The sequence below is a fragment of the Oncorhynchus keta genome, chromosome 25 (genome assembly GCF_023373465.1).
Source record: "Oncorhynchus keta strain PuntledgeMale-10-30-2019 chromosome 25, Oket_V2, whole genome shotgun sequence".
Classification (NCBI taxonomy): domain Eukaryota; kingdom Metazoa; phylum Chordata; class Actinopteri; order Salmoniformes; family Salmonidae; genus Oncorhynchus; species Oncorhynchus keta.
Genome location: NC_068445.1, coordinates 13,051,640 through 13,077,912, shown reverse-complemented (window position 1 = coordinate 13,077,912; position 26,273 = coordinate 13,051,640). Strand labels below are relative to the sequence as shown.

Below are 26,273 nucleotides of genomic sequence, written 5' to 3'. Positions count from 1 at the left end.
GTTTATCTATTTCAAAGGTTTCTGGTGGTTTCTGCATGTGTTGGGGAATGGGGCCTGGATCTCTCAGAGCGCATCAACCCTGTCTTGCATTGCATCAATAATGTTATGTACCAATCAAATATACATTGCCTAAGGCTGCAGTGCTATACTCCATGCAGACAGTTCTCATTGTTCCTTTCACATGATGGATATATGCTACTCTGTCTGTTTGGATGTGATGTGGGAAGTGTTATCTTATGGGGTTGGTGATTGTTCTGTGTGAAGCCATAGTCTCCGTTGCATCATGGGATGCAGAATGTTATGTGAAACCCCTGGGCCTGTGGCTGTCGAAACTCCTCCACTGAGCTGCTGCTGTGAGCAGGAGTGGGAGAGAAGCCCATGCTTAATAGACAGTGACAGTCTTCTTTTCTTCATTCTCCTGCCTCTCCATCTCAAAGGCTGCCAAATATAGAGAATAGTGCTTAAAGAGGCGGCCATGTGCACACACACTCAGAATCACACTCTATTTTTAGGTTTGTCTTATTCCAGAATATACCCACACGGCATGGTCCACACGGCATGGTCCACACGGCATGGTCCACACGGCATGGTCCACACGGCATGGTCCACACGGCATGGTCCACACGGCATGGTCCACACGACATGGTCCACACGGCATGGTTCACACGGCATGGTCCACACGGCATGGTCCACACGGCATGGTCCACACGGTATGGTCCACACGGCATGGTCCACACGGCATGGTCCACACGGTATGGTCCACACGGCATGGTCCACACGGCATGGTCCACACGGCATGGTCCACACGGTATGGTCCACACGGCATGGTCCACACGGCATGGTCCACACGGCATGGTCCACACGGCATGGTCCACACGGCATGGTCCACACGGCATGGTTCTATGTTTTTTCACTCTGTGATTAAAAGTAGTTCTCAGAATAGATGCTAATGATGTGTGTGATTATGTAATATAAGGAGTATGCCTTCAAATGTAAAGCATCGCGGATTGAGCTGCTGTGGAGTTTGGTGCTACTTGGGCCCCTCAAGTGTTGGGTTTGGTCTGATTACGGATTTTTGAATTCTGAGTTTTGAACATGGGCATGAAAGGGCTCATGTAGTTTTTTTGAATTCTTTGACTTGCGTTTCACTTGATTAGTTTAATTGTTTATTTACCTTAATTGTTTGATTAGAAGATAACATTTAATGATGATTATGAATGGCACTAAAGGCAGCTTTAGTATGGGGTTTTCTGCTCTTAACCCTGTTTCCTATACAAGCTACAACATGTTGGAAAAGGAATGTTGAAAGTCCATTTATGTAATGTTGTCGCGGCATTAAACATCAATTCAATGGTGCTAATAATTTCCCATTTGATAAACTGTAAAAGGTGGTGTGGTATAACATAATGACGTGAAAAGGTAAGTGCTGTAAATAAAAGCCCCACAGCTTTCAGGAGAGATTGTGTATATAGAGTGTTTACTGCAATTAGTCTCTCTCCCACGCTCTTTTTTCTCCTGCAGATTAGTGGTTACAGCCCTCAGCTCTCTAGATAAGACCCGCTAAAGACATCAAGACACTAAATACAGAGAGCATTGAGAGACACAAGACACATGTCACAGGTACTCTTATGTTTGATATACTCTGCGTGTGTCAAGTCACTCTGTGTGTGTCAAGTCACTCTGCGTGTGTCAAGTCACTCTGTGTGTGTCTATCAGTGTGTGTCTATGATTATTTGTTCATGTCCTGTGACTGACTGATGGTTCTCTGATTTGAGACTACTGTTGTTATGTGGTGTCTGTGTTGTCACTCCACATTACTGTGGCGCCTTGTGTTGCTACCCAGTGCTGGGACTCCATACCATAACCTTTTTTGTGTGTGTTATGTTGTGATTGTGTTAGTGGTAGCACTCCAACACAGCATGTAGTCTATGCACTCCAGTATGTACTGTGATTGTGTATCTGTGACACAGTTGACGGCCCTGCACCCGTGACTCTCAGTGCTCCTCAGGGGCTCTAATGGCTTCTTTAATTGCATTCATCCATCACCCAACTGGCTCATCTCTTAAACCACACATACTGAGATGAGCAGCTTGGCTTAGGAGGTACAGAAATAGCTTCCTATAGCTTAAAGGAAAATTCCCCCGCAAAGAACTATGTTTTGATATTTGGTTCATTAGTCTATTGTTGATATAGTCCCAACATGTTTTGCATGTCAGCAATCAAGATTTGAATCTATATAACTTTCAGAATACAGAAATGCAGCTGGCGCGATGCATTTAGCATCATCTGATGCTGTATTTTGAAAGTTATATATCTTGAAAACTTGTTTGCAGTTTTTGGGTGGAATTTTCCTTAAAGATTTTACCTCACAATTTCTTCATAGTAGGCTGGGTTCAAAGGAGATTTGGCAACAGTTATCTTTTTACATAATGGACTTAAATGTGCTGTTGTCTTTCACATGCTTTCCTGTGAAGCACTGCTGCAATGATTCATCTATGTTCTCACTGCTCTCAGCACAAAGCCTTCTTCAACCCCAATCGCTGTGATCAAGGAAATGCTTTGCACAATCAATTTCAGTCCTTTGGTTTATTATAAATGGCAAATGTTTATTACAGTTATGTAAGGTTGTGGTCACCTGCAAGAGTTCAGTTGACATTGGGAAGATGAACTAATGCTGAAATGGACAAATAAAGCTGTCCTCCATGTTGCTGTATTCAGATGGAACAGGAGATCTCTCTCGTCCAGAGTAAGATGTCTGATCTGGAGTCAGTGCTGCAGCAGAAGGATGTGGAGCTGAAAGCCTCAGAGACACAGAGGACCATCCTGGAGCAAGACCTGGCTACCTACATAACCGAGTGCACTGTGAGTGGCCCAAGATCCTGACTGTGTGTGTGTGTGTGTGTGTGTGTGTGTGTGTGTGTGTGTGTGTGTGTGTGTGTGTGTGTGTGTGTGTGTGTGTGTGTGTGTGTGTGTGTGTGTGTGTGTGTGTGTGTGTGTGTGTGTGTGTGTGATTCTGTAAAGCAGATAGGAACTATGTGTGTGTGTGTGTGTGATTCTGTAAAGCAGATAGGAACTATGTGTGTGTGTGTGTGTGTGTGTGTGTGTGTGTGTGTGTGTGTGTGTGTGTGTGTGTGTGTGTGTGTGTGTGTGTGTGTGTGTGTGTGTGTGTGTGTGTGTGTGTGTGTGTGTGTGTGTGTGTGTGTGTGTGTGTGATTCTGTAAAGCAGATAGGAACTATGTGTGTGTGTGTGTGTGTGTGTGTGTGTGTGTGTGTGTGTGTGTGTGTGTGTGTGTGTGTGTGTGTGTGTGTGTGATTCTGTAAAGCAGATAGGAACTATGTATGTGTGTGTGTGTGTGTGTGTGTGTGTGTGTGTGTGTGTGTGTGTGTGTGTGTGTGTGTGTGTGTGTGTGTGTGATTCTGTAAAGCAGATAGGAACTATGTGTGTGTGTGTGTGTGTGTGTGTGTGTGTGTGTGTGTGTGTGTGTGTGTGTGTGTGTGTGTGTGTGTGTGTGTGATTCTGTAAAGCAGATAGGTACTATGTGTGTGTGTGTGTGTGTGTGTGTGTGTGTGTGTGTGTGTGTGTGTGTGTGTGTGTGTGTGTGTGTGTGTGTGCGTGTGTGTGTGTGCGTGTGTGCGTGATTCTGTAAAGCAGATAGGTACTATGTGTGTGTGTGTGTGTGTGATTCTGTAAAGCAGATAGGAACTATGTGTGTGTGTGTGTGTGTGTGTGTGTGTGTGTGTGTGTGTGTGTGTGTGTGTGTGTGTGATTCTGTAAAGCAGATAGGTACTATGTGTGTGTGTGTGTGTGTGTGTGTGTGTGTGTGCGTGTGTGTGATTCTGTAAAGCAGATAGGTACTATGTGTGTGTGTGTGTGATTCTGTAAAGCAGATAGGTACTATGTGTGTGTGTGTGTGTGTGTGTGTGTGTGTGATTCTGTAAAGCAGATAGGAACTATGTGTGTGTGTGTGTGTGTGTGTGATTCTGTAAAGCAGATAGGAACTATGTGTGTGTGTGTGTGTGTGTGATTCTGTAAAGCAGATAGGTACTATGTGTGTGTGTGTGTGTGTGTGTGTGTGTGTGTGTGTGTGTGTGTGATTCTGTAAAGCAGATAGGAACTATGTGTGTGTGTGTGTGTGTGTGTGTGTGTGTGATTCTGTAAAGCAGATAGGAACTATGTGTGTGTGTGTGTGTGTGATTCTGTAAAGCAGATAGGTACTATGTGTGTGTGTGTGTGTGATTCTGTAAAGCAGATAGGTACAATGTGTGTGTGTGTGTGTGTGATTCTGTAAAGCAGATAGGTACTATGTGTGTGTGTGTGTGTGGGTGCTCTTGTGTACTACATGCGGTGTTACCAACAGGCTTTATATAATATATGCAATTTAGCAGACGCTTTTATCCAAAGCGACTTACAGTCATGTGTGCATACATTCTACGTATGGGTGGTCCCGGGAATCGAACCCACTACCCTGGCGTTACAAGCGCCATGCTCTACCAACTGAGCTACAGAAGGACATAGTTCCTATATAAACTCAGCAAAAAAAGAAACGTCCTCTCACTGTCAACTGCGTTTATTTTCAGCAAACTTAACGTGTAAATATTTGTATGAACATAACAAGATTCAACAACTGAGGCATAAACTGAACAAGTTCAGACATGTGACTAACAGAAGTGGAATAATGTGTCCCTGAACAAAGGGGGGGGGTCAAAAGTAACAGTCAGTATCTGGTGTGCCCACCAGCTGCATTAAGTACTGTAGTGCATCTCCTCCTCATGGACTGCACCAGATGTGCCAGTTCTTGTTATGAGATGTTACCCTACTTCCACCACGTCACCTGCAAATTCTCGGACATTTCTGGGGGGAATGGCCCTCGCCCTCACCCTCCAATGCAACAGGTCCCAGACGTGCTCAATGGGATTGAGATCCAGGCTCTTCGCTGGCAATGGCAGAACACTGACATTCCTGTCTTACAGGAAATCATGCACAGAACGAGCAGTATGGCTGGTGGCATTGTCATGCTGGAGTGTCATGTCAGGATGAGCCTGCAGGAAGGGTACCACATGAGGGAGGAGGATGTCTTTCCTGTAACGCACAGCATTGAGATTGCCTGCAATGACAAAAAGCTCAGTCCGATGATCGATCCTCCAAATCGATCCTGCTCCAGAGCACAGGCCTCGGTGTAACGCTTATTCCTTCGACGATATATAATAAACTGGTCCAGCAAGGGTGGGTTTGTGCCCATAGGCGACATTGTTGCCGGTGATGTCTGGTGAGGACCTGCCGCGCAGTCCTACAAACCCTCAGTCCAGCCTCTCTCAGCCTTATGCAGACAGTTTGAGCACTGATGGAGGGATTATACTTTCCTGGTGTAACTCAGGCAGTTGTTGTTGCCATCCTGTACCTGTCCCGCAGGTGTGATGTTTGGATGTACCGATCCTGTGCAGGTTTTACACGTGGTTTTCCACTGTGCGGACGATCAACTGTCTGTCCTGTCACCCTGCAGCACTGTCTTAGGCGTCTCACAGTACGGACATTGCAATTTATGGCCCTGGCCACATCTGCAGTCCTCATGCCTCCTTGCAGCATGCCTAAGGCACGTTCATGCAGATGAGCAGGGACACTGGGCATCTTTCTTTTGGTGTTTTTCAGAGTCAGTAGAAAGGCCTCTTTTAGTGTCCTAAGTTTTCATAACTGTGACCTTAATTGCCTACTGTTAGTGTCTTAATGACCGTTCCACAGGTGCATGTTCATTAGTTGTTTATGGTTCATTGAACAAGCATGGGAAACAGTGTTTAAACCCTTTACAATGAAGATCTGTGAAGCTATTTCGATTTTTATAAATTATCTTTGAAAGACAGGGTCCTGAAAATGGTCCGTTTCTGTTCTTTGCTGAATTTTATGTGTGTGTTTCAGAGTCTGAAGCTCAGTCTGGAGCAGGCCCGTATGGAGGTTTCCCAGGAAGACGACAAGGCGCTGCAGCTCCTCCACGGCATCCGGGAGCAGAGCAACAAGCTGCAGGAGATCAAAGAACAGGTAGAGGAGAGCGCCTCCTGTGGGGCATCAGATGCCTGGCAGGGGTTGTGGGTGGTGGAGGGAGTAACACAAAGTTGCCTCTAAACGCTGTTTAACTGTAATGTTTAGGGTTAAGATTTGGGGAGGGTAAGCTGATCCTAGCTCAGTGCCTACGGGCAACTTCTACCCAGAGTTCTGTGGAGGGATGTGCTGTAAAGGGTTGATTGCCCATCCCTATGGGGTGTGAGTCGTGTGGGGTGCGAGGAGAGTGCTACCCTGTCAAAGCCGTGTTAATTACAGAGGAGGAGGGTGTTGAGGCTTCTCCACTGCTCTCTGTGTAGGTGGAGTCAGTAAACTGTTAAACACCCTGGGTCTGGATTCCTGAATACATGGAACCAAATTCATGTGAATTAGTGTTGTTACTGTTGTTTCATTGCCTTTCTCAGATAATAGAGAAAAAGCCTTGAGTGCCACATAATATAAGTCTGAAACAGACGTTCTAGTAGCGCCATCCTTCTGTGAGTGTCAGCATTGACAATTTACTAGGAGTTTGCAGTATGGTTTCCAACAGTGGACGTGAACTCAAACGCACTCTGCCGTTCACACAGGACCTGTCCTGACCTTAAAGAAAGTCTCAGTGGATGTCTCTCTAGTAGTGGCGTGCCTTTGCATAGCTCAGCGCCCCAGTACATCAAGGCGTCTCCTGTATGTTTATCACTCGCCACTTTCAGGAGTGATGTAGTGTCTCCTGAGTCTCTGCTGATTGAGGAGTGTAGAGGAAGGATAGAGTCACGTTCAGCCCACCATTATCCAAATAGTGTGTGTGTGTGTGTGTCTCTTTGTGTGTGTGTCTCTTTGTGTGTGTGAGTTTTTGTGTTTGTGCGTGGGGTGTGTGTGTGTGTGTGTGTGTGTGTGTGTGTGTGTGTGTGTGTGTGTGTGTGTGTGTGTGTGTGTGTGTGTGTGTGTGTGTGTGTGTGTGTGTGTGTGTGTGTGTGTGTGTGTGTGTGTGTGTGTGTGTGTGTGCAATGCGGATACAACAAGGATCTGATTTGGTGAAGGGTTGCCAAGTTCGTGAATTAAGATATTGAAAGATCGACAGCAGAGGACAGTTAGACAGTATGAACCCCCCTCCACGGCACAGAGCAGAATCCCTGGCAGTGGTTACCAGGCACAGGCGCTATAGCGCAATGGTTGCCATGGCAATGTGAACCATCCATACCTAGAAGTGGAGAGTGTGCAGTGCCGCTGATGCAGTGGGCAGCCTGTCGTGATGAGGCGATGGGGTTTTGGATCTTACATTATGGGAACCAGGGTGTTGGTGTTTCACCACTGCACTGTCGTCTTCACACCCACTCCATGGTCCCCCGTGGTGGTATCGTTACCGCTTACTGATACGGCTAATGCAAACCTGGGAATTAGCTATGGAAATGATTGACCCACTTATAGTTCAAGTTCATAAAGTGTTTCGTAATTGTCATACATGCGAAGGAGTTAGGCTATTGGATATTTGCAGAGGTACTTTCCTGCTTGATTTTGAAGGCTGCATAAGGTCTTGAACAGTGCCTCTCTCCCATGTTCTCTTTTAGGAGTCTGGAAGTCATGTTCATATTTATGCAGAATGTATTCAGTGTTGGCTCAACAAACATGGAAGATTGGGGATATGAGCAATACAAGCTTTTCAGTGAGAGAAAGAGAAATCCATTGCAAGACAATCAGTACATGCAAATTCCGTAATTCTGAGAAGCAGTGAGAATTAAACACTAGGCTAATTGGAACCGATCCCTAACACTGAACACAAAGCACGCAGGCTGACAGACTATAACTGGGATAAGACAACTATTCTACCTCTTAGTATTGTATTTGTGATAGGTAGGTTTAATCCAGTTCTAAGGCCTACCTAAAGTAAGCTTCATTTGACCACTTTGTCAGCAAACTTACCTTTGGCACATACAACATGTCTGAAGATGACTGAAAGGAATGATTATTCTGTTCTGTAAGGCAGAGTGAAGAGTTAGAGGCAAGGCAGTGTTTTTTCCCCCCAGTACCATGGATTAGTCTCCCCCATCTTGAGAGGCTACAGCAAAACTATCACTCTCCCTGTCAGGGCTACACCTACTGCATTTGAAGCTCCCAGTGGGACTGTGCAGGTCGGGACGATAGGGAGGGACTTTCTGTGTGATTGTGTGTGTGCGTTTGCATGTGTGTGTGAGTTAGGTAATTCACACTCTGAATCAGCTCTTCTGGCGTGCACTGTTCAATTCTATTCACCCTGTATTCCCCCTTTTCGCTCTCTCTCTCTTTAATCCTATCCACTCCTTCCTGCCCCTGGCTCACTCCTCCCTCCTCCTCCATGGGTATCACTCAGCTCTGTACTTAAGCCCAGGCCTAGATCAGTTCTCCTGCTAATTGATGTTCAGGGCTGCCAGAGATTTGCTGTGATCCAGTCAGGGACCTAGGGGACTGGGGACACTGAGGAACTGATATGCTGAGTCGACCCGCTGGCGAAACACACTGTCATTTTGTATGAAGATTCTTTCCTACTTGAAATGGATTTGAATTTGACTCTACAAAGAGATTAAATGAAAGGTCCCTGTGGTTTCTGGTTTATTCAGTAGATGCAAGTATTGCTCAAGTGAAAACCTTAATTATCATTCCAATTATCAATTTAATTTACTGTTTACCTTTTTCTTCCTCAATTCATAGCTTCATGCCATGAATCCTAATTGACAATGCCAATCATCATTTACTCAAATAGCAAATGCTTTTTGTATCTTAATTAGCGTTATAAGGAGGTCCAAACATCATTTGGGAGGAAATTGTACTGATTATGAAATTCCGTTGTCTTTCATTTTCATTTTTAAAACACGGCATGAGTAATTTCTTACACATTTTCTTATTATAATAGTTAATGACTCATGAAGTGTCTTCCTGTCACTTACTGTAGACAACAGGCGGACGTCCTCGGAGACACGCTTTAAGGGTTGATGGAGGAACACTTAGCAAGGTTTGAAACTGGAGGAGAACTTTGAAATGAAAAGGGACTAACGAGGCGCTGGCTGGTGCTGCTGATGTTATCTGCTGCGCCTGTCGTGTTCCATTGTCAGGAAGTCCTCACCCTTCCCAGGCACAGAGACCATGCTACTTTTCATTAGCCTCTGCTAGTCCTAACCAGCCTGGTTGACAGGACTGCTGCATGCCCCGTGACCAGACCACGAGATGGAAATGAAAGCTGTTAGCCATAGCTAATCATTCATTAAAACTTTAGAAGAGAAGGACACTAATGGATTTTAGCTGATGCACTTCTTCTCTGCCCTACCTTTCCTTGTTCCATAATGCTTTGTTCAATAGATTCCATTACACAGTATGTCATTATCTGTCTATTCGTTGTACCTCCCCTCCCCATCCCTCCCTCTCTCATGTCTGCCTATCTAATCTCTTTCTGCGATGCTTTCCGTTCCTTTCTATGTACTTGTTATTTTTTGGCACTCATCCTTCTCCTCATGTCTTTCACCTCTGCACTCCTCCGCTATCCCTCTCTCTCATCCCTCGTTCCTCTCGCATCCCTCTGCAGGAGTACCATGCCCAGCTGGAGGAGATGCGCGTGGCCATCAGGCAGCTGGAGGAGGACCTGTCTGCAGCCCGTCGCCGTAGCGACCTGTACGAGTCGGAGCTGAAGGAGTCTCGTCAGACCAGCGAGGAGCTGAAGAGGAAAGCAGCTGACTATCAACAGAGGATGCAGAAGGTTCTGTAGCTGTTCACACTGCTATTGATCTCTTGGCTCAGACCCACGTTCAGAGAAGTTGAAAGGTGTGTTGGTTTGACTGATTTTCAGCTTTTTGTCTTACAGGCTAAGGAGCAAGGCAAAACTGACACGGAGGAGCTTCTGTCAAAGCTGGAGAAGGTACCGCTTCAGTTCCATTGGCTCACATGTTGACATCCTATATGGTTCGATATGGTCCTTCAAGGAATGCTGTTCAGTCAATGGTTAGGAGACAAATGCCAAATTAATTTTAAAAAAGTTATTATGAGTGAAACAATGAAGATGGTTTGGGTGTAAAACTCTTAGGGACCAAGGAATGTGCAGCTTAAAAGGATGATGTTCTCTATCTTTCTCTTTCTGTTTCAGACCAATACTGAACAGCAAGGGAAAATTCAGGATCTCCAAGATAAGCTTGCCAAGGTAGAATATTTTGGTTGGAAACTTTGTGGATAATTAATTCATATTCAGCTGTCAGGGGAGAAGATATGTTCACCACACACAGACATGTGAAAAGTCCTCTTTCTCTCCTGCTAATGATGCGTGTCAACCCCACATTGTCCTGTGAAGCAGATGCTGAGTTGTGGCCTGAGAGTAATTCAATTGTCTCCGCTAAAACCATCAGTAGTTTGTTTCAGATTCATTGCCAGCTATCGAATTATTCTGCCCCTGTCAGACATTGGCTGGTTTCTCCATTTATTAAGTTTTATAGAGATGAATATACATTTAATAACCTTTTCGAAAAAGTGATCATTTTTTAAAATCCAAATGGAATTCTCTAAGCTGTACGGGCCCAATCAATCACATTTTCACCCAGTATTCTACGCTATTCATGGATTCAGTTATCAATCAAGTCTTTACAGTTTAAACCACAACAAAGTTATTTCAATGTAAGATAGATGACAGACCGTGGTTGTTGTACCCCGGCTCATAACACAGGCAGTGAAGGGAAGTAGTGAGACCACAGATCTCCTCCATAGTATTCGGGTGGCTAAGGAGCGCATGGAGCGTGAGCTGGAGAGGCTGCAGACCAAGGAGGACTCCAGTGACAGCCTCCGCAGACGCCTGAGGGAGACAGAGGTATGCAGTACTGACACACATTAGACAATAACTGCAAAGAAAGGACTAATTGAAACTCCCTGTTACTGTTGGCAGCAGATGTTCTCTAGCCTGAGTGATGTGTGTGTGTGTGTGTGTGTGTGTGTGTGTGTGTGTGTGTGTGTGTGTGTGTGTGTGTGTGTGTGTGTGTGTGTGTGTGTGTGTGTGTGTGTGTGTGTGTGTGTGTGTGTGTGTGTGTGTGTGTGTGTGTGTGTGTGTGTGTGTGTGTGTGTGTAGGATGGCAGGAAGACCCTGGAGAACCAGGTGAAGAGGCTGGAGATAGTGGAGCGCAGGGAGTGTAAGCTGAAGGAGGACATGCAGAGCAAGGCCCAGCAGATCCAGCAGATGGCTGATAAAATCATGGTAAGGGGAGGGAAAGAGGGCAACTCAGCCCCCCTCCGGTCCTCACAACTTTGCCCTTCGTTGGATGATTGCTCTCCATCCGAGTGAGCATCACACAAGCCCTCCGGGAGTATGTGTTCTCACTGTTCATACATACACACACACTCGCTATCTTAGTTACACACACACACACACACTCTCTCTCTTAGTTACACACACACTCTCTCTCTTAGTTACACACACACTCTCTCTTAGTTACACACACGTACACACACACTCTCTTAGTTACACACACACTCTCTCTTAGTTACACACACACACTCTCTCTCTTAGTTACACACACACTCTCTCTTAGTTACACACACGTACACACACTCTCTTAGTTACACACACACTCTCTCTTAGTTACACATACACACACACTCTCTCTTAGTTACACACACATACACACACACTCTCTCTTAGTTACACACACACACACACACACACACACACACACACACACACACACACACACACACACACACACACACACACACACACACACACACACACACACACACACACACACACACACACACTCTCCCTCTCTTAGTTACACACACACACACACACACACTCCCTCTCTCTCTTAGTTACACACACACACACACACACACACACACACACACACACACACACACACACACACACACACACACACACACACACACACACACACACACACACACACACACACACACACACACACACACACACACAAACTCTCTCTCTCTCTCTCTTAGTTACACACACACACACACACACTCTCTCTCTTAGTTACACACACATACACACACACTCTCTCTCTTTTAGTCACACACACACAAATCAAATCAAATGTATTTAAATAGCCCTTCATACATCAGCTGATATCTCAAAGTGTTGTACAGAAACCCTGCCTAAAACCCCAAACAGCAAGCAATGCAGGTGTAGAAGCACGGTGGCTAGGAAAAACTCCCTAGAAAGGTCAAAACCTAGGAGGAAATCTAGAGAGGAACCAGGCTATGTGGGGTGGTCAGTCCTCTTCTGGCTGTGCCGGGTGGAGATTATAACAGAACATGGCCAAGATGTTCAAATGTTCACACACACTTGTTATTCAGTTTGTGCCAAATCCTAATTGAGATCTGCAAGCACATGTATAGTGTTAGCGTACCTCCACGTTATGAGCGTGCATCTCACATTAGGATTCGGGCCTTCCCTCTCTGGAGATTATTTATAGGGCTCTCTCTCTCTCTCTCTCTCTCTCTCTCTCTCTCTCTCTCTCTCTGTCTCTGTCTCTGTCTCTGTCTCTGTCTCTGTCTCTGTCTCTCTCTCTCCCTCTCTCTCTCTCTCTCTGTCTCTGTCTCTGTCTCTGTCTCTCTCTCTGTCTCTCTCTCTGTCTCTGTCTCTCTCTCTGTCTCTGTCTCTCTCTCTGTCTCTCTCTCTGTCTCTGTCTCTGTCTCTGTCTCTCTCTGTCTCTCTCTCTCTGTCTCTCTCTTTCTCTCTCTCTGTCTCTCTCTCTCTCTGTCTCTCTGTCTCTCTGTCTCTCTGTCTCTCTGTCTCAGACCCAAAAGTGTTTGTTTTCTTTTCCTGAGAACAATTATTTGTAGCATTTTATCCTTTTAATTTTTTTTTACCCCTTTTTCTCCCCAATTTCGTGGTATCCAATTGTTGTAGTAGCTACTATCTTGTCTCATCGCTACAACTCCCGTACGGGCTCGGGAGAGACAAAGGTTGAAAGTCATGCGTCCTCCGATACACAACCCAACCAGCCGTACTGCTTCTTAACACAGCGCGCATCCAACCCGGATGCCAGCCGCACCAATGTGTCGGAGGTGCACCTGGCCACCTTGGTTAGCGCGCACTGCGCCCGGCCCGCCACAGTAGTCACTGGTGCGCGATGAGACAAGGACATCCCTACCGACCAAGCCCTCCCTAACCCGGACGACGCTAGGCCAATTGTGCGTCGCCCCACGGACCTCCCGGTCGCGGCCGGTTACGAGAGAGCCTGGGCGCGAACCCAGGGACTCTGATGGCACAGCCCTTAACCACTGCGCCACCCGGGAGAGAGCATTTTATCCTTGCTGTACTGAATAATTTCATGGTGTTTGGGTCCTGAATTGAAAAGGGTGAATTAACAATGTACTGTAACATGTGTGTGTGTGTTTGTTTGCATAGCACCTGGAGGAGAGTCTTCGTGAGAGCCAGTCCACAGGACAACGAGTGGAAACACACATGGAGCAGAAGGAGAAGCTCTATGATGAGAAAATCAAGGTAGAGCCTCAAGGGACCTCTACTGTTCATCAAAGACATTCTGCACCGTATAATGTTATGGGCTACTGGTGTATTTACATTGTTAGGGGAGGTTGTCGGCTATAACTGGAGCCCAGATCTCCTGGGCAGGTTCCTTGGATCCCGGTTCTGGGCCTTGATCCTGAGCTCTAGCATGGTTGATCCTGTGTTGTATCTCTCTTATATTGACAAGGTTCTGGAGAACCAGATGAAGGCAGACATGGCAGATAAGGAGATGCTGGAATCCAGTCAGAGCAAGTATGAGGAGGAGGTCCAGGAGAAGTGTTGCATCATCAGCGAGCAGAAGGCGGTAAGAGCTGCCCAAGCTAGTTAGGATGTGGCCAGGACGGTCACATGGACCTGGTTTATTTTCCCCATTAACCACGCTGACTTGGTTTATTACAAAGTTCCAATAACCTTTTGCCAGGAAACTGTGCTGTATCGTACATGTGCTGTGTTGTTCTGACAATAGTAGTGAGCATTTGATACTTTATAAATGCGATGCAAACTGTCAGACATGTTAAGGCTGCGTGTAAATGTGCTTTGAAACGTGTCTCTTCTGTCCATCCCAGACCATCAATGCCATGGACTCTAAGATGGCCAGCCTGGAGCAGAGGATTGCCGAGCTGTCTGAGGCCAACAAACTGGCAGCTAACAGCAGCATCTACACCCAGAAGAACATGTGAGTGTTGTGGACTATCTCAGTTATTTACATAGTTAATTAGTTAGTTAGGAAGATTGTCTACTGACTGTGCTGCGTGTCTATTTATCTGTCTGGGCCGGACAGGAAAGCCCAGGAGGAGATGATCTCGGAGCTGAGGCAGCAGAAGTTCTACTTGGAGTCCCAGGCTGGGAAACTGGAGGCCCAGAATGCCAAGCTGGAGGAGCATCTGGAGAAGATAAGCCAGCAGGAGCAGAGCAACAAGAGCCGAGTGCTGGAGCTGGAGACGAGGTTGAGAGAGGTGAGGAGAGAGGAAAGAGGAGATGGGGAGAGGACGTGGGCAGACAGGGGAGGAGAGGGTAGGAAGGTTGGGGTCACATGAAGGAGGAGAAGGCAGGGAGGTTGGGGTCACATGAAGGAGGAGAAGGCAGGGAGGTTGGGGTCACATGAAGGAGGAGAAGGCAGGGAGGTTGGGGTCACATGAAGGAGGAGAAGGCAGGAAGGTTGGGGTTACAGGAAGGAGGAGAGGGCAGGAAGGTTGGGGTAACAGGAAGGAGGAGAGGAGAGGCGAGGAAGGTTGGGGTCACAGGAAGGAGGAGAGGGGAGGAGGGTTGGGGTCACAGGAAGGAGGAGAGGAGAGGGCAGGATGGTTCGGGTCACAGGAAGGAGGAGAGGGGAGGAAGGTTGGGGTCACAGGAAGGAGGAGAAGGCAGGATGGTTGGGGTCACAGGAAGGAGGAGAGGGGAGGAAGGTTGGGGTCACAGGAAGGAGGAGAGGGGAAGAAGGTTGGGGTCACAGGAAGGAGGAGAGTGCAGGATGGTTGGGGTCACAGGAAGGAGGAGAGGGGAGGAAGGTTGGGTTCACAGGAAGGAGGAGAGGGGAAGAAGGTTGGGGTCACAGGAAGGAGGGGAGGGCAGGATGGTTGTGGTCACAGGAAGGAGGAGAGGGGAGGAAGGTTGGGGTCACAGGAAGGAGGAGAGGGCAGGATGGTTGTGGTCACAGGAAGGAGGATAGGGGAAGAATTTTGGGGACACAGGAAGGAGGAGAGGGCAGGAAGGTTGGGGTAACAGGAAGAAGGAGAGGGGAGGAAGGTTGGGGTCAGAGGAAGGAGGAGAGGGGAGGAAGGTTGGGGTCACAGGAAGGAGGAGAGGGGAGGAAGGTTGGGGTCACAGGAAGGAGGAGAGGGTAGGAAGGTTGGGGTAACAGGAAGAAGGAGAGGGGAGGAAGGTTGGGGTCACAGGAAGGAGGAGAGGGTAGGAAGGTTGGGGTCACAGGAAGGAAGAGAGGGGAGGAAGGTTGGGGTCACAGGAAGGAGGAGAGAGGGGAGGAAGGTTGAGGTCACAGGAAGGAGGAGAGGGCAGGAAGGTTGGGGTCACAGGAAGGAGGAGAGGGCAGGAAGGTTGGGGTCACAGGAAGGAGGAGAGGGGAGGATGGTTGGGGTCACAGGAAGGAGGAGAGGGAAGAAGGAGAGGGAAGAAGGTTGGGGTCATAGGAAGGAGGAGAGGGCAGGAAGGTTGGGGTCACAGGAAGGAGGAGAGGGGAGGATGGTTGGGGTCACAGGAAGGAGGAGAGGGAAGAAGGTTGGGGTCACAGGAAGGAGGAGAGGGCAGGAAGGTGAAAAGAGGAGGAGGAAAAGAGGGTCAGGAGAGCAGTCGACATGTTGGGAAGAGAGGGATGCCAAATAGAGGGGTCATGTAAGGTGAAAGGTCAAGCTCCACTGTGGGTTGTTGATTTGCCAGATCAGCATCTTTCTGACTCACTGACCCATCTGGATCCCTCCTTCGTCTTCCTGACTCCTTTCTGTCTCTCCCTTCTCTCTGTGTGTCCCTCGTGTCGTTAGATGGGCTTGGAGCATGAGGAGCAGAAGCTGGAGATCAAACGTCAGGTGACAGAGCTGACTCTGTCGCTGCAGGAGAGGGTGTCTCAGATCAGCGGGCTGCAGGCGGCACGCCACTCCGTGGAGAGTCAGCTGCAGCAGGCCAAGTCAGAGCTGGAGGACACCACAGCTGAGGCTGAGGAGGAGATCTGTGTTCTCAGAGTGAGTGCAGGAGGGACACACATACCAGTCTGCTGTTATTACTGTGCAGACAGAGTTCAGTGTGTCAAATCGGAGGGCATGCTGTCCGGTCCTCTGGCAGTCTCTGTGGGGGTGGCACAGGGTTCAATTCTCGGGCCGACTCTTTTCTCTGTATATATCAATGATGTTGCTCTTGCTGCGGGCGATTCCCTGATCCACCTCTATGCAGACGACACCATTCTATATACTTTCGGCCCGTCATTGGACACTGTGCTATCTAACCTCCAAACGAGCTTCAATGCCATACAACACTCCTTCCGTGGCCTCCAACTGCTCTTAAATGCTAGTAAAACCAAATGCATGCTTTTCAACCGATCGCTGCCTGCACCCGCATGCCCGACTAGCATCACCACCCTGGATGGTTCCGACCTTGAATATGTGGACATCTATAAGTACCTAGGTGTCTGGCTAGACTGCAAACTCTCCTTCCAGACTCATATCAAACATCTCCAATCGAAAATCAAATCAAGAGTTGGCTTTCTATTCCGCAACAAAGCCTCCTTCACTCACGCCGCCAAGCTTACCCTAGTAAAACGGACTATCCTACCGATCCTCTACTTCGGCGATGTCATCTACAAAATGGCTTCCAACACTCTACTCAGCAAACTGGATGCAGTTTATCACAGTGCCATCCGTTTTGTCACTAAAGCACCTTATACCACCCACCACTGCGACTTGTATGCTCTAGTCGGCTGGCCCTCGCTACATATTCGTCGCCAGACCCACTGGCTCCAGGTCATCTACAAGTCCATGCTAGGTAAAGCTCCGCCTTATCTCAGTTCACTGGTCACAATGGCAACACCCATCCGTAGCACGCGCTCCAGCAGGTGTATCTCACTGATCATCCCTAAAGCCAACACCTCATTTGGCCGCCTTTCGTTCCAGTACTCTGCTGCCTGTGACTGGAACGAATTGCAAAAATCGCTGAAGTTGGAGACTTTTATCTCCCTCACCAACTTCAAACATCAGCTATCTGAGCAGCTAACCGACCGCTGCAGCTGTACATAGTCTATAGGTAAATAGCCCACCCATTTTCACCTACCTCATCCCCATACTGTTTTTATTTATTTACTTTTCTGCTCTTTTGCACACCAATATCTCTACCTGTACATGACCATCTGATCATTTATCACTCCAGTATTAATCTGCAAAATTGTAATTATTCGCCTACCTCCTCATGCCTTTTGCACACAATGTATATAGACTCCCCCTTTTTTTCCTACTGTGTTATTGACTTGTTAATTGTTTACTCCATGTGTAACTCTGTTGTCTGTTCACACTGCTATGCTTTATCTTGGCCAGGTCGCAGTGGCAAATGAGAACTTGTTCTCAACTAGCCTACCTGGTTAAATAAAGGTGAAATAAAAAAATTAAAAAAATAAAAACTGTGATGTTATGACGTACAGTACAGCCACCAAACCTGTCTCTCTCTCTGTCTGGTAGGCCCACCGAGACGAGATCCAGCGCAAGTATGATGCCCTCAGAGACAGCTGTGCGGTAGGCCACCCCTTTGTATCACCTTTTCTCTCTCTCTCTGCTATCTCTCTTTACCCTGTCTCTTTCTCTCTCTTTCTATTCTCTCTCACTCCTTTCAGGATTCGAAGGCATTAACTGAGTTGAATCAGATACGATCAGCTATTACAGATTTCCATTGGCCGTGTTTCCAGCCATCACGCTCAGTGAGGCCTTTGTTTTTCCAGGAAAAAAGTAGAGCATCAATTAGGTTATCCGTCTGTTTTCAATCCCCACTGCTATTTCTACTATTTAGAAAAATATCCATTTGTTTTATGCGGTTCCTCCATATATTTTTTGCCAAGAATAGAACTAAGTCTTGTATTGTATTTAGTCTTGTATTTAGGTTGATGTGATGAATAATATATACCCATATCTTTTCATATCTCTTTGTCAGCGAGCGCATGAAAACTAACCCTGGGAAGATGAGGTTATTGTGTTGTGGTGAGGGATTTAAAAACCTTCAAAGTCACATTGTTTGAATCACTGCTGGGTCTCATTGTGGTTAATACATAATGGTCTCTCTTTATCCCCTTGCCCTACTTTTGTGATCCTCCCACTCGCAAGCTGTTGAGAAAGAGTATTCTTCCTAGATTCGGCTGGCCGATATTCAGGCAATCATTCCCAAGTTCGCCAGGCCCCTCCCCATGTCTATTTCTGTGTATGGCACCTGTTTGTTCTGTTTAGATCATTGATAACACTGTGCTTCTTGCAGCCCTGCACCATTCAAAAACAGCAGAAATGAAACATGGGCAAGGTTGCATTGACATGAGGTAGTAGTATATCAATAATAGATACTGTTATGTACTGATGACAAGTGTTATGTAACATGCCTGGAGGTGAAGGTCTGGGTGCTTTGGCTGTTGTTGGGAACTGCCTAGGTTTTGTTTACACATCTTTAGAGGGTAGTGAATTCTATCCAAACCCACTGTAATAAATCACAAACACCTGGAAGCTAGCACCAGTGTTAATCTACCCCGGGTTCTACTACTAGACTGTCCTGTGTTTCTGTGTGTCCTTTAAGGAAAGTACAGAGCTTCAAACATGGCTTGTCCTGGAGTGTGTGTGTGTGTGTGTGTGTGCGTGCGTGCGTGTGTGAGTGTGTGTGTTATCATGAGCACCCAGTAGGATGGAGAGAGTACATTGCTGATGAACAGATCCCGGCTTATCAGTCCCATTGTTGACCTCCCATCTCTTCTGAGTATTTTGTCATTTCTGTCAGTCCTCAGCCCCTAGGGCCTGCTAGAGAGAGATGACTGATGTTTGTTCACTCCTCTGCCCTGTCGTCCTGCACGGTACAGAGCAGCCGGCTCCCCAGAGAGAGGAATAACATCTAACCCAGCTTCAGAAACCTCTAACCTTCGTTTGAATAGGGTATGCACTAGTATGCTGGCTGATTAAGAGGACATAATGGTGCAGATGAATAGATTATGCAGTTCCCTGCTCAGCCCTGGAGAGTGAAGGCTGTCTAACATAATCATGTTTCCATGGATATTTATCTCTAATTGCAAAATGGTTGCCTTAGCGGGCTGTAAAGTACGCAGCATTCACTGAAGGAAACGGTGATTGTCTCAAGTGTTCGGTAATCCAACAAAACGCTGTGCGGGTTTCGATTACATCCATACGCTCTGGTGAGGACTTTCCACTCTTGTCCGTCAACGGTCATTTAAATGATGAGTCTTAATGCCCTCCTCCCACCCTTCCCATTGATTGGTCAATCTATTTCACTACATGATGAAAAGGTCCACCACTACATCACTACATCGTGGTATACATTGAAAACATATACTGTTGTGTTGAGATGCTGGTAATGAACCTAGTGTAATTCTTCTCCATCCCTCCCTCAGGTGATCACAGACCTGGAGGAGCAGCTGACCCAGTTGACCCAGGAGAACTCTGAGCTGAACAGACAGAACTTCTATCTGTCCAAGCAGCTGGACGAGGCCACAGACGAGACGGAGGAGCGCCTGCAGCTGGGCCAGGACGTGGACCGCCTCCGCCGCGAGGTGGCTGACCGTGAGATGCACCTCAACAACCAGAAACAGGTGTGACTCACGCTCACACCCGTCCTGCTCAGTGTACAACACTCTAATGTTACTAGAATGTGTTCATGGAGAGTCTAGTTTCTCATGTTCTCAATTCAATTCAATTCAAGGGGCTTTATTGGCATGGCAAACACATGTTTACATTGCCAAAGAAAGTGAAATGGATAATGAATAGAAGTTAAATAATCTCTCTCTCTCTCATATATGCCCCAAAACACATAACTCTCCTCGGTCCTCAACAATCAATTACAGGTGACACACGCAAAAACATACACACACACATCAGCAGCTACTGTGATTAAGTGGAGTATAAATCAGGCAGAAGATACTGGACTGTTCTTTTGTTATGAAGCGCTAGCTCAGTGAGCTCAGAGAGGAATTGGAGGCTGTGTGACGCTGTGCTCTGCCCCTGTGGGAGGGGGTGTGTAGGCGTTCAGTAGCTTCATCTCTCAGTCTCTCTGTCCTAGCTAGTGGTTGTGTAACCAGGGATGGAAGTCATAGATGAGGGATCCGACCGTGAGTGGGAGGGATGTGTCATCCACATCGTTCCCAGGTCGTGTCAGCCCTGGATGCGTGGACTTCAGAGGACCATGGTGCTGCTGCAGCTATATTTGTATCCCAGTGTTTGTCTCAAGCAGAGAAATAGGAAGCATAAAAACCTAGCTCAGTGTCAGCCCTATGTACAGTACATAGGAGAAATGCATTGCCTTCATGAATCTATACAACTCTCAAAAGCACTTTTAACTGTGGCGGACAACCCACTGATATATGACAATGCTGATGTTGGTTTGGGATAGTATGTCTATTACTCAGAGGGCTGCTTCATTAAGGCCACAAAACACCATGAAAAGCCCCTTAAATGGTTGTATTAGTGTACGTTTTCCCCCTGCAATCGCTCTGTGTTGTTCATGTTGTCTGTAGGAACAGAGCAGAGCAGTGCCTTCTATTCTCCTATTCTCATTTAACCCCCCCCACGTCCTGTGTTAGAACATTGAGACGCTGAAGACCACATGCACCATGCTGGAGGAGCAGGTCCTGGAGCTGGAGACCCTGAATGATGAGCTGCTGGAGAAGGAGAGGCAATGGGATGCCTGGAGGGGAGCCCTGGAGGAAGAGAAGAACCAGGCTGAGAGGAGGACCAGGGAGATCCAGAGACTGCTGGACAACGAGAAGCAGAACAGGTAACACAAACACAAACACACACCAACACACAAACACACAAACACACTCATATGGCCCCCTCTCTTACTCCTGTTCAGGCTGCGTGCGGACCAGCGCAACTCGGAGGCTCGTCAGTCTATTGAACAGGCAGTGAAGGAGCACAAGGCTGAGATTCTGGCTCTGCAGGAGGCCCTCAAGGACCAGAGACTCAAAGCAGAGAGCCTCTCTGACACAGTGAGCCTTATGTGTCTGCCTGTTCATCTCTCTCTATGTCTGTGTATCCATCTGTCATTCTCTCGGTCTCTCTCTCTCTCTGTCTGTCTCTCTGTCTCTCTGTCTGTTTGGCTAAAGCAGACCTGTACATATTTTCTTGCCTCTGGCCCTCTAGCTGAATGAACTGGAGAAGAAGCATGCCATGCTGGAGATGAATGCCAGGAGTCTGCAGCAGAAACTGGAGAGTGAGAGGGAGCTGAAACAGAGGCTGCTGGATGACGTGGGTTATGCTTTCCTCTCATTCTGCATGTGTTGCAATTGAGTTATTAATATCATGTCATGTTAAAAATGCCTCTATTATAACCCGATATGTTTGTGCGTCTTGTGAGAAGTGAAACATCACATCATGTTTATACTGCTGGTGTCCCTCCACAGCAAGGTAACCTGCAGCAGCAGATGGATGTTCAGAAGAGCCACATCTTCCGGCTGACCCAGGGGCTGCAGGAGGCTCTGGACCAGACTGACCTGCTGAAGACTGAGAGGACTGACCTAGAGTACCAGCTGGAGAACATCCAGGTACAGCTACAATCCCTCACACACACACACACACACACACACACACACACACACACACACACACACACACACACACACACACACACACACACACACACACACACACACACACACACACACACACACACACACACACACACACACACACACACACACACACACACACACACACACACACACACACACACACAGAGAGAGAGGTACGTTAGTAAAAATTCATTGCCTTAGTAATGTTCACTTAGCTCCACCTGCAGGCTGTGTTCTCCCATGAGAAAGTGAAGTTGGAGGGGACCATCACCCAGCAATCCAAACTCATAGACTTCCTCCAGGCCAGGGTGGACCAGGGGGGCTCCAAGAAGAAAAAGGTGAGACTGGACAGCTCACAACACAGGTACAGAGACACAGAGTACATGAATACATTTCTAGAGCACCTTTAACTAGCGTCTGCTATGGGCTCTTTTCATTCTACCCCCAATCTTTTCTCAAAATGTTTGCCTGTGACAGTTATTATGTCTGTGTGTGTGTTCCAGGGTCTATTTGGGCGGCGCAGAGAGGACCTGCTGGCTGCCATGGTGGCCCAGGGCCAGTCCCAGGTTCCCCAGCAGGTGTCCCCTGTACCCTCTGTGCAGCCGGTGCCCCTGCAGTACAGCGACATGAAGATGGCCCTGGACAAGGAGCGCTCCCGCTGCTCTGAGCTGGAGGATGCACTGCAGAAGATGAGACTGGAGCTGCGCTCCCTACGAGAGGAAGGTAAGGACACAGTCATCTCAAATAAACAGGAAATAATCCCACTAAAGACCACGGCTGTAGTCCAGCGCATGCTATCGCTTCAAGCAGAACATCAAACTCACACCAGGCCCAAACAACACTTCTTTGTGACTTTCCTTTAATTCCTCTCTCTCGCTCTCTCTCTGTCTCCTCTCTCCTTTCTCTCGCTCTCTCTCTCATTTCTCTCTCTCCTTTCTCTCTCTCTTCTCTCTCCTCTCTCTCTCTCTCTCTCTCTCTCTGTCTCCACTCTCCTTTCTCTCACTCTCTCTGTCTCTCCTTTCTCTCTCTCCTTTATTTCTCTCTCTCTCTCCTTTCTCTGTCTCCTTTCTCTCCTCTCACCTCTCTCTCTCTCTCCCTCTCTCCTTTCTCTCGCTCTCTCTCTGTGTGTCTCTCACTCTCACACATATACACACATTCAGCAGTCCAGTACAAGCCTGTGGACCATGGTGGTACCCCTGCTACCCCTGGCACATCGCGCCAGCAGATGATGATGTCTGCCATGGTGAAGTCTCCCGAGCACCAGCAGGGCCCGAGCAGCCTGCTGGCTACCGCTAACTCTGGCCGCAGGAAGGAGGTTGCCACCCCCGAGGGTGAGTCCTTCTGGAGGAGAAAAAGGGGACATGGGAGTGTTTATGCCCAGCTAACACACTGCATCAGATGAGACCTCTGTGTGGCCTTCAGCAGTGTGTCCATATTTCCATATAATGCAGTATAATTAAAGTAATAGGCCACCAACTGACATTATAAAGATACTTGGACCTAAAATCACTCAGGCAAGCTTTCCTGATGGCTACTACTGTCCTACAGACATTCCTCTTCCTCCTAATGCCTTAGACCTTTGTCCTTTGTCCTTTGTCTCTCACACTCAACAGAGAGAAGGAGAGTCACTTTTGAAAGTAAGTTCTCCTAACTCATAGAGTCCGCAATTTGCTATCCCCTTCCTTTTTGCCTCTCTACCACACTCCGAATGGGCCAGATTTGAAAAGCTCTGCACTGGGATCAAGTGGCAGATGTTTCTATAGAGTATAGTATGCTACGTTATGGTTTCTAATGCTTGTATTGGAGTTTCCACTTTCCAGTAATGCCTCTCTGCTAAATTATTCTAGCTCTGGAATTAGTATTCACTTCAATTAATAACTAAAGTATTTTCATAGAATGTAAGTTTACATGTCTTTACATACAGTACCAGTCAAAAGTTTGGACACACCTACTCATTCAAGAGTTTTTCTTTATTTTTACTATTTTCTACATTGTAGAATAATAGTGAATACATCAAAACTATGAAATAACACATATGGAATAATGTAATAACCTAAGAAATGTTAAACCAATTCGATTCTTCAAAGTAGCCACCTTTTGCCTTGATGATAGGTTTGCAAACACTTGGCATTCTCTCAACCAGCTTCATGAGGAATGCTTTCCCAACAGTCTTGAAGAAGTTCCCACATATGCTGAGCACTTGTTGGCTACTTTGAAGAATCTCAAATATAAAATATATTTAGATTTCTTTAACACTAACATTACAATGTAGAAAATAGCAGAAATAAAGTAAAACCCTTGAAGGAGTAGGTGGGTCCAAACTTTGGACTGGTACTGTACATAAATCATAAAGACATTTTCAATCCTGGCTTGCGTCAGGTAAATCATTGTAGAAATGTAATTCAAACCAGCATATTGGATGATTGGACATTACCAGCGAACAGAAAATCAACATATCATGTTAAAAAAAGCCATTATGTGTTTGTGACACACAGTGTATGTGTCTGTATTCTACTTGGAGAAATGAGACTGAAAACATTTCCATAGTTCTCTGTTGTTGAGCTAAACTTTCCTCCCTCTAAGTGCACAGCTTTGGAAATCTGAAGCAATTGCCTTTACTTCTGTTTGCCTACACTCCGATCCATTGACTCTCAGGCAGCTATCTGCCCTGCACCTTGAACCACTGCAACCCAGACCTGCACACCTTACAGAGGGGGGTTTTCTTTTCAGCTTTTCACCTTATTCCGCAATGTAGAAACCACAGGAGGTTGGTGGCACCTTAATTGGGGAGGACGGGCTCGTGGTAATGGCTGGAGCGGAATCAGAGGAATGTTTTCAAATATATCAAACACTTGGTTTCTATGTGGTTAATGCCATTCCATTCACGCCATTCCAGCCATTCTTATGAGCTGTCCTCCTCTCAGCAGCCTCCACTGGTTGGAACATATTCATCCTGTTCCCGCAATGAGAAGATTCCTGGATGCATGTGTTAAGTTCCAGTTATGAACTGATCACTGGTGAATGTTGGGACCAATATGATTTACCTTTTCATTTCAGATCCTCTTTATCTTTAACGTTTTCACATTATGTTGGTGATGCTTCCTTTCCGTTGCCTCACTTTGCACAACTGTCATGACACGGTGCACTGGATTTTTCCCATGTTAAAAAACCAAACAAACCGATAATTGTGGTTGCTATAGAGACCGTCCCTCCTCACTGTCTTTCCTGGCTGTGTTCAGAGTATGGCCATCGCATGAAGGACAGTCAGAGGGACAGGGAGAGGGGGAGGCAGAGGGAGAGCGTTCACCACAACACCCCTCACCGCTTCACCGTGGGACTCAACATGAGGGCTGCCAAGTGTACTGTGTGCCTGGATACCGTGCACTTTGGTCGCCAGGCAGCCACCTGTGTCGGTAGGTTACGTTCCGACCATCCTCTCCCCGTCACAATGATCAGGCACATTTCTGTTGAGCAAGGCTTTTTCAGAAGGGTGGCTCATACAGTACTGTGATTCTGGCATTCCTAGTTTGAACAGTTTTCTTCTCTCCTTCAGAATGTCATGCTTTGTGCCATCCAAAATGCTCCCCCTGCCTTCCTGCCACGTGCGGCCTGCCTGGGGACTGTGCCCTGCACATGGCTGAGGCGCTGTGCCGGGACAAGGGCAGCTCCCCTGGCTTGCAGCTGAAAGAGGCCAGCGGACATGTTCGCCTGGAGGGGTGGATGAAGCAGCCCAGGTGGGTCTGTTCATTTTGGTGTGTGGACTTCATGCCCACAACTACTGTGAAACAAATTTGACTAATAGGACTATACTATAGATCAACACGGACTGTCTGCTTACCCTTCAAGTTGACTGCATTTAGACTGATTGCTAATCCCTCTCACTATATTTGATTTGATCTGAGATGTATATTTCGTACTAAAGTATAGTTGTAGGCTACAGTATTATCCTCATCTGTTCTAGGCATTGACTATCTCTGTGATAGTGTATGCTGCTGGCCCAGTGACAGACATGTTTGTTCTGTAGGAATGGGAAGCGTGGCCAGGGCTGGGAGAGGAAGTATGTGGTGCTGGATGGGACCAAGGTGACCATCTATGAAACAGAGCCCAGAGAAGGTCTCACTCCATTTCCTGTCCTTACAGTACATATGATTATGAAATAGGTTGAACTATTTTCAATTTTTTTGGTAACAATTCATTCTTATTTCATTTAGCTTACAGTGTTCTTGATTGCTGCCAGTTGGTGCCTTTTAGTCTGTGTATTTCTTAGTGAATGTTGATTGTTGATTGTTTGTGTTGTTCAGACTCAGTAAAGCCACTGGATGAGTTTGAGCTGTGTCTGTCTGATGGAGAGGTGATGGTGCACGGGGCTGTCGGGGCGTCTGAGCTGCCCAACACCGCAAAGTCAGGTGCCCACAAACTTGTGTTGACTTATTAACTTATTAGTAGTATCATGATCTGTGCTTAGGAAATAACTGTTCCCC

The 26,273-nt window shown here is 47.0% G+C and overlaps 1 protein-coding gene across 9 annotated transcripts in view; it reads left to right on the top strand.

Annotated features, from left to right (window-relative positions):
• LOC118357844 (citron rho-interacting kinase) overlaps positions 1-26,273 on the top strand; it is a 63,740-nt gene that overhangs the window by 17,979 nt on the left and 19,488 nt on the right. For 3 of the 9 annotated variants that reach the window (XM_052478667.1, XM_052478671.1, XM_052478666.1), the window contains 27 exons: positions 1,522-1,620; positions 2,719-2,862; positions 5,912-6,031; positions 9,582-9,752; positions 9,858-9,911; positions 10,137-10,190; positions 10,707-10,847; positions 11,103-11,228; positions 13,407-13,502; positions 13,714-13,830; positions 14,093-14,202; positions 14,308-14,482; positions 16,022-16,219; positions 17,702-17,755; positions 19,618-19,815; positions 20,803-20,996; positions 21,075-21,210; positions 21,365-21,469; positions 21,625-21,765; positions 22,008-22,130; positions 22,296-22,515; positions 22,953-23,123; positions 23,406-23,429; positions 25,032-25,205; positions 25,346-25,526; positions 25,817-25,905; positions 26,094-26,198. In XM_052478667.1, the coding sequence (XP_052334627.1) occupies positions 1,612-1,620; positions 2,719-2,862; positions 5,912-6,031; positions 9,582-9,752; positions 9,858-9,911; positions 10,137-10,190; positions 10,707-10,847; positions 11,103-11,228; positions 13,407-13,502; positions 13,714-13,830; positions 14,093-14,202; positions 14,308-14,482; positions 16,022-16,219; positions 17,702-17,755; positions 19,618-19,815; positions 20,803-20,996; positions 21,075-21,210; positions 21,365-21,469; positions 21,625-21,765; positions 22,008-22,130; positions 22,296-22,515; positions 22,953-23,123; positions 23,406-23,429; positions 25,032-25,205; positions 25,346-25,526; positions 25,817-25,905; positions 26,094-26,198 (3,430 nt within the window). In that variant the 5' untranslated portion in view covers positions 1,522-1,611. The remainder of the gene's footprint in view (positions 1-1,521; positions 1,621-2,718; positions 2,863-5,911; positions 6,032-9,581; positions 9,753-9,857; positions 9,912-10,136; positions 10,191-10,706; positions 10,848-11,102; positions 11,229-13,406; positions 13,503-13,713; positions 13,831-14,092; positions 14,203-14,307; positions 14,483-16,021; positions 16,220-17,701; positions 17,756-19,617; positions 19,816-20,802; positions 20,997-21,074; positions 21,211-21,364; positions 21,470-21,624; positions 21,766-22,007; positions 22,131-22,295; positions 22,516-22,952; positions 23,124-23,405; positions 23,430-25,031; positions 25,206-25,345; positions 25,527-25,816; positions 25,906-26,093; positions 26,199-26,273) is intronic. The other 6 variants (XM_052478673.1, XM_052478670.1, XM_052478669.1 and 3 more) reach the window with 5 other exon arrangements.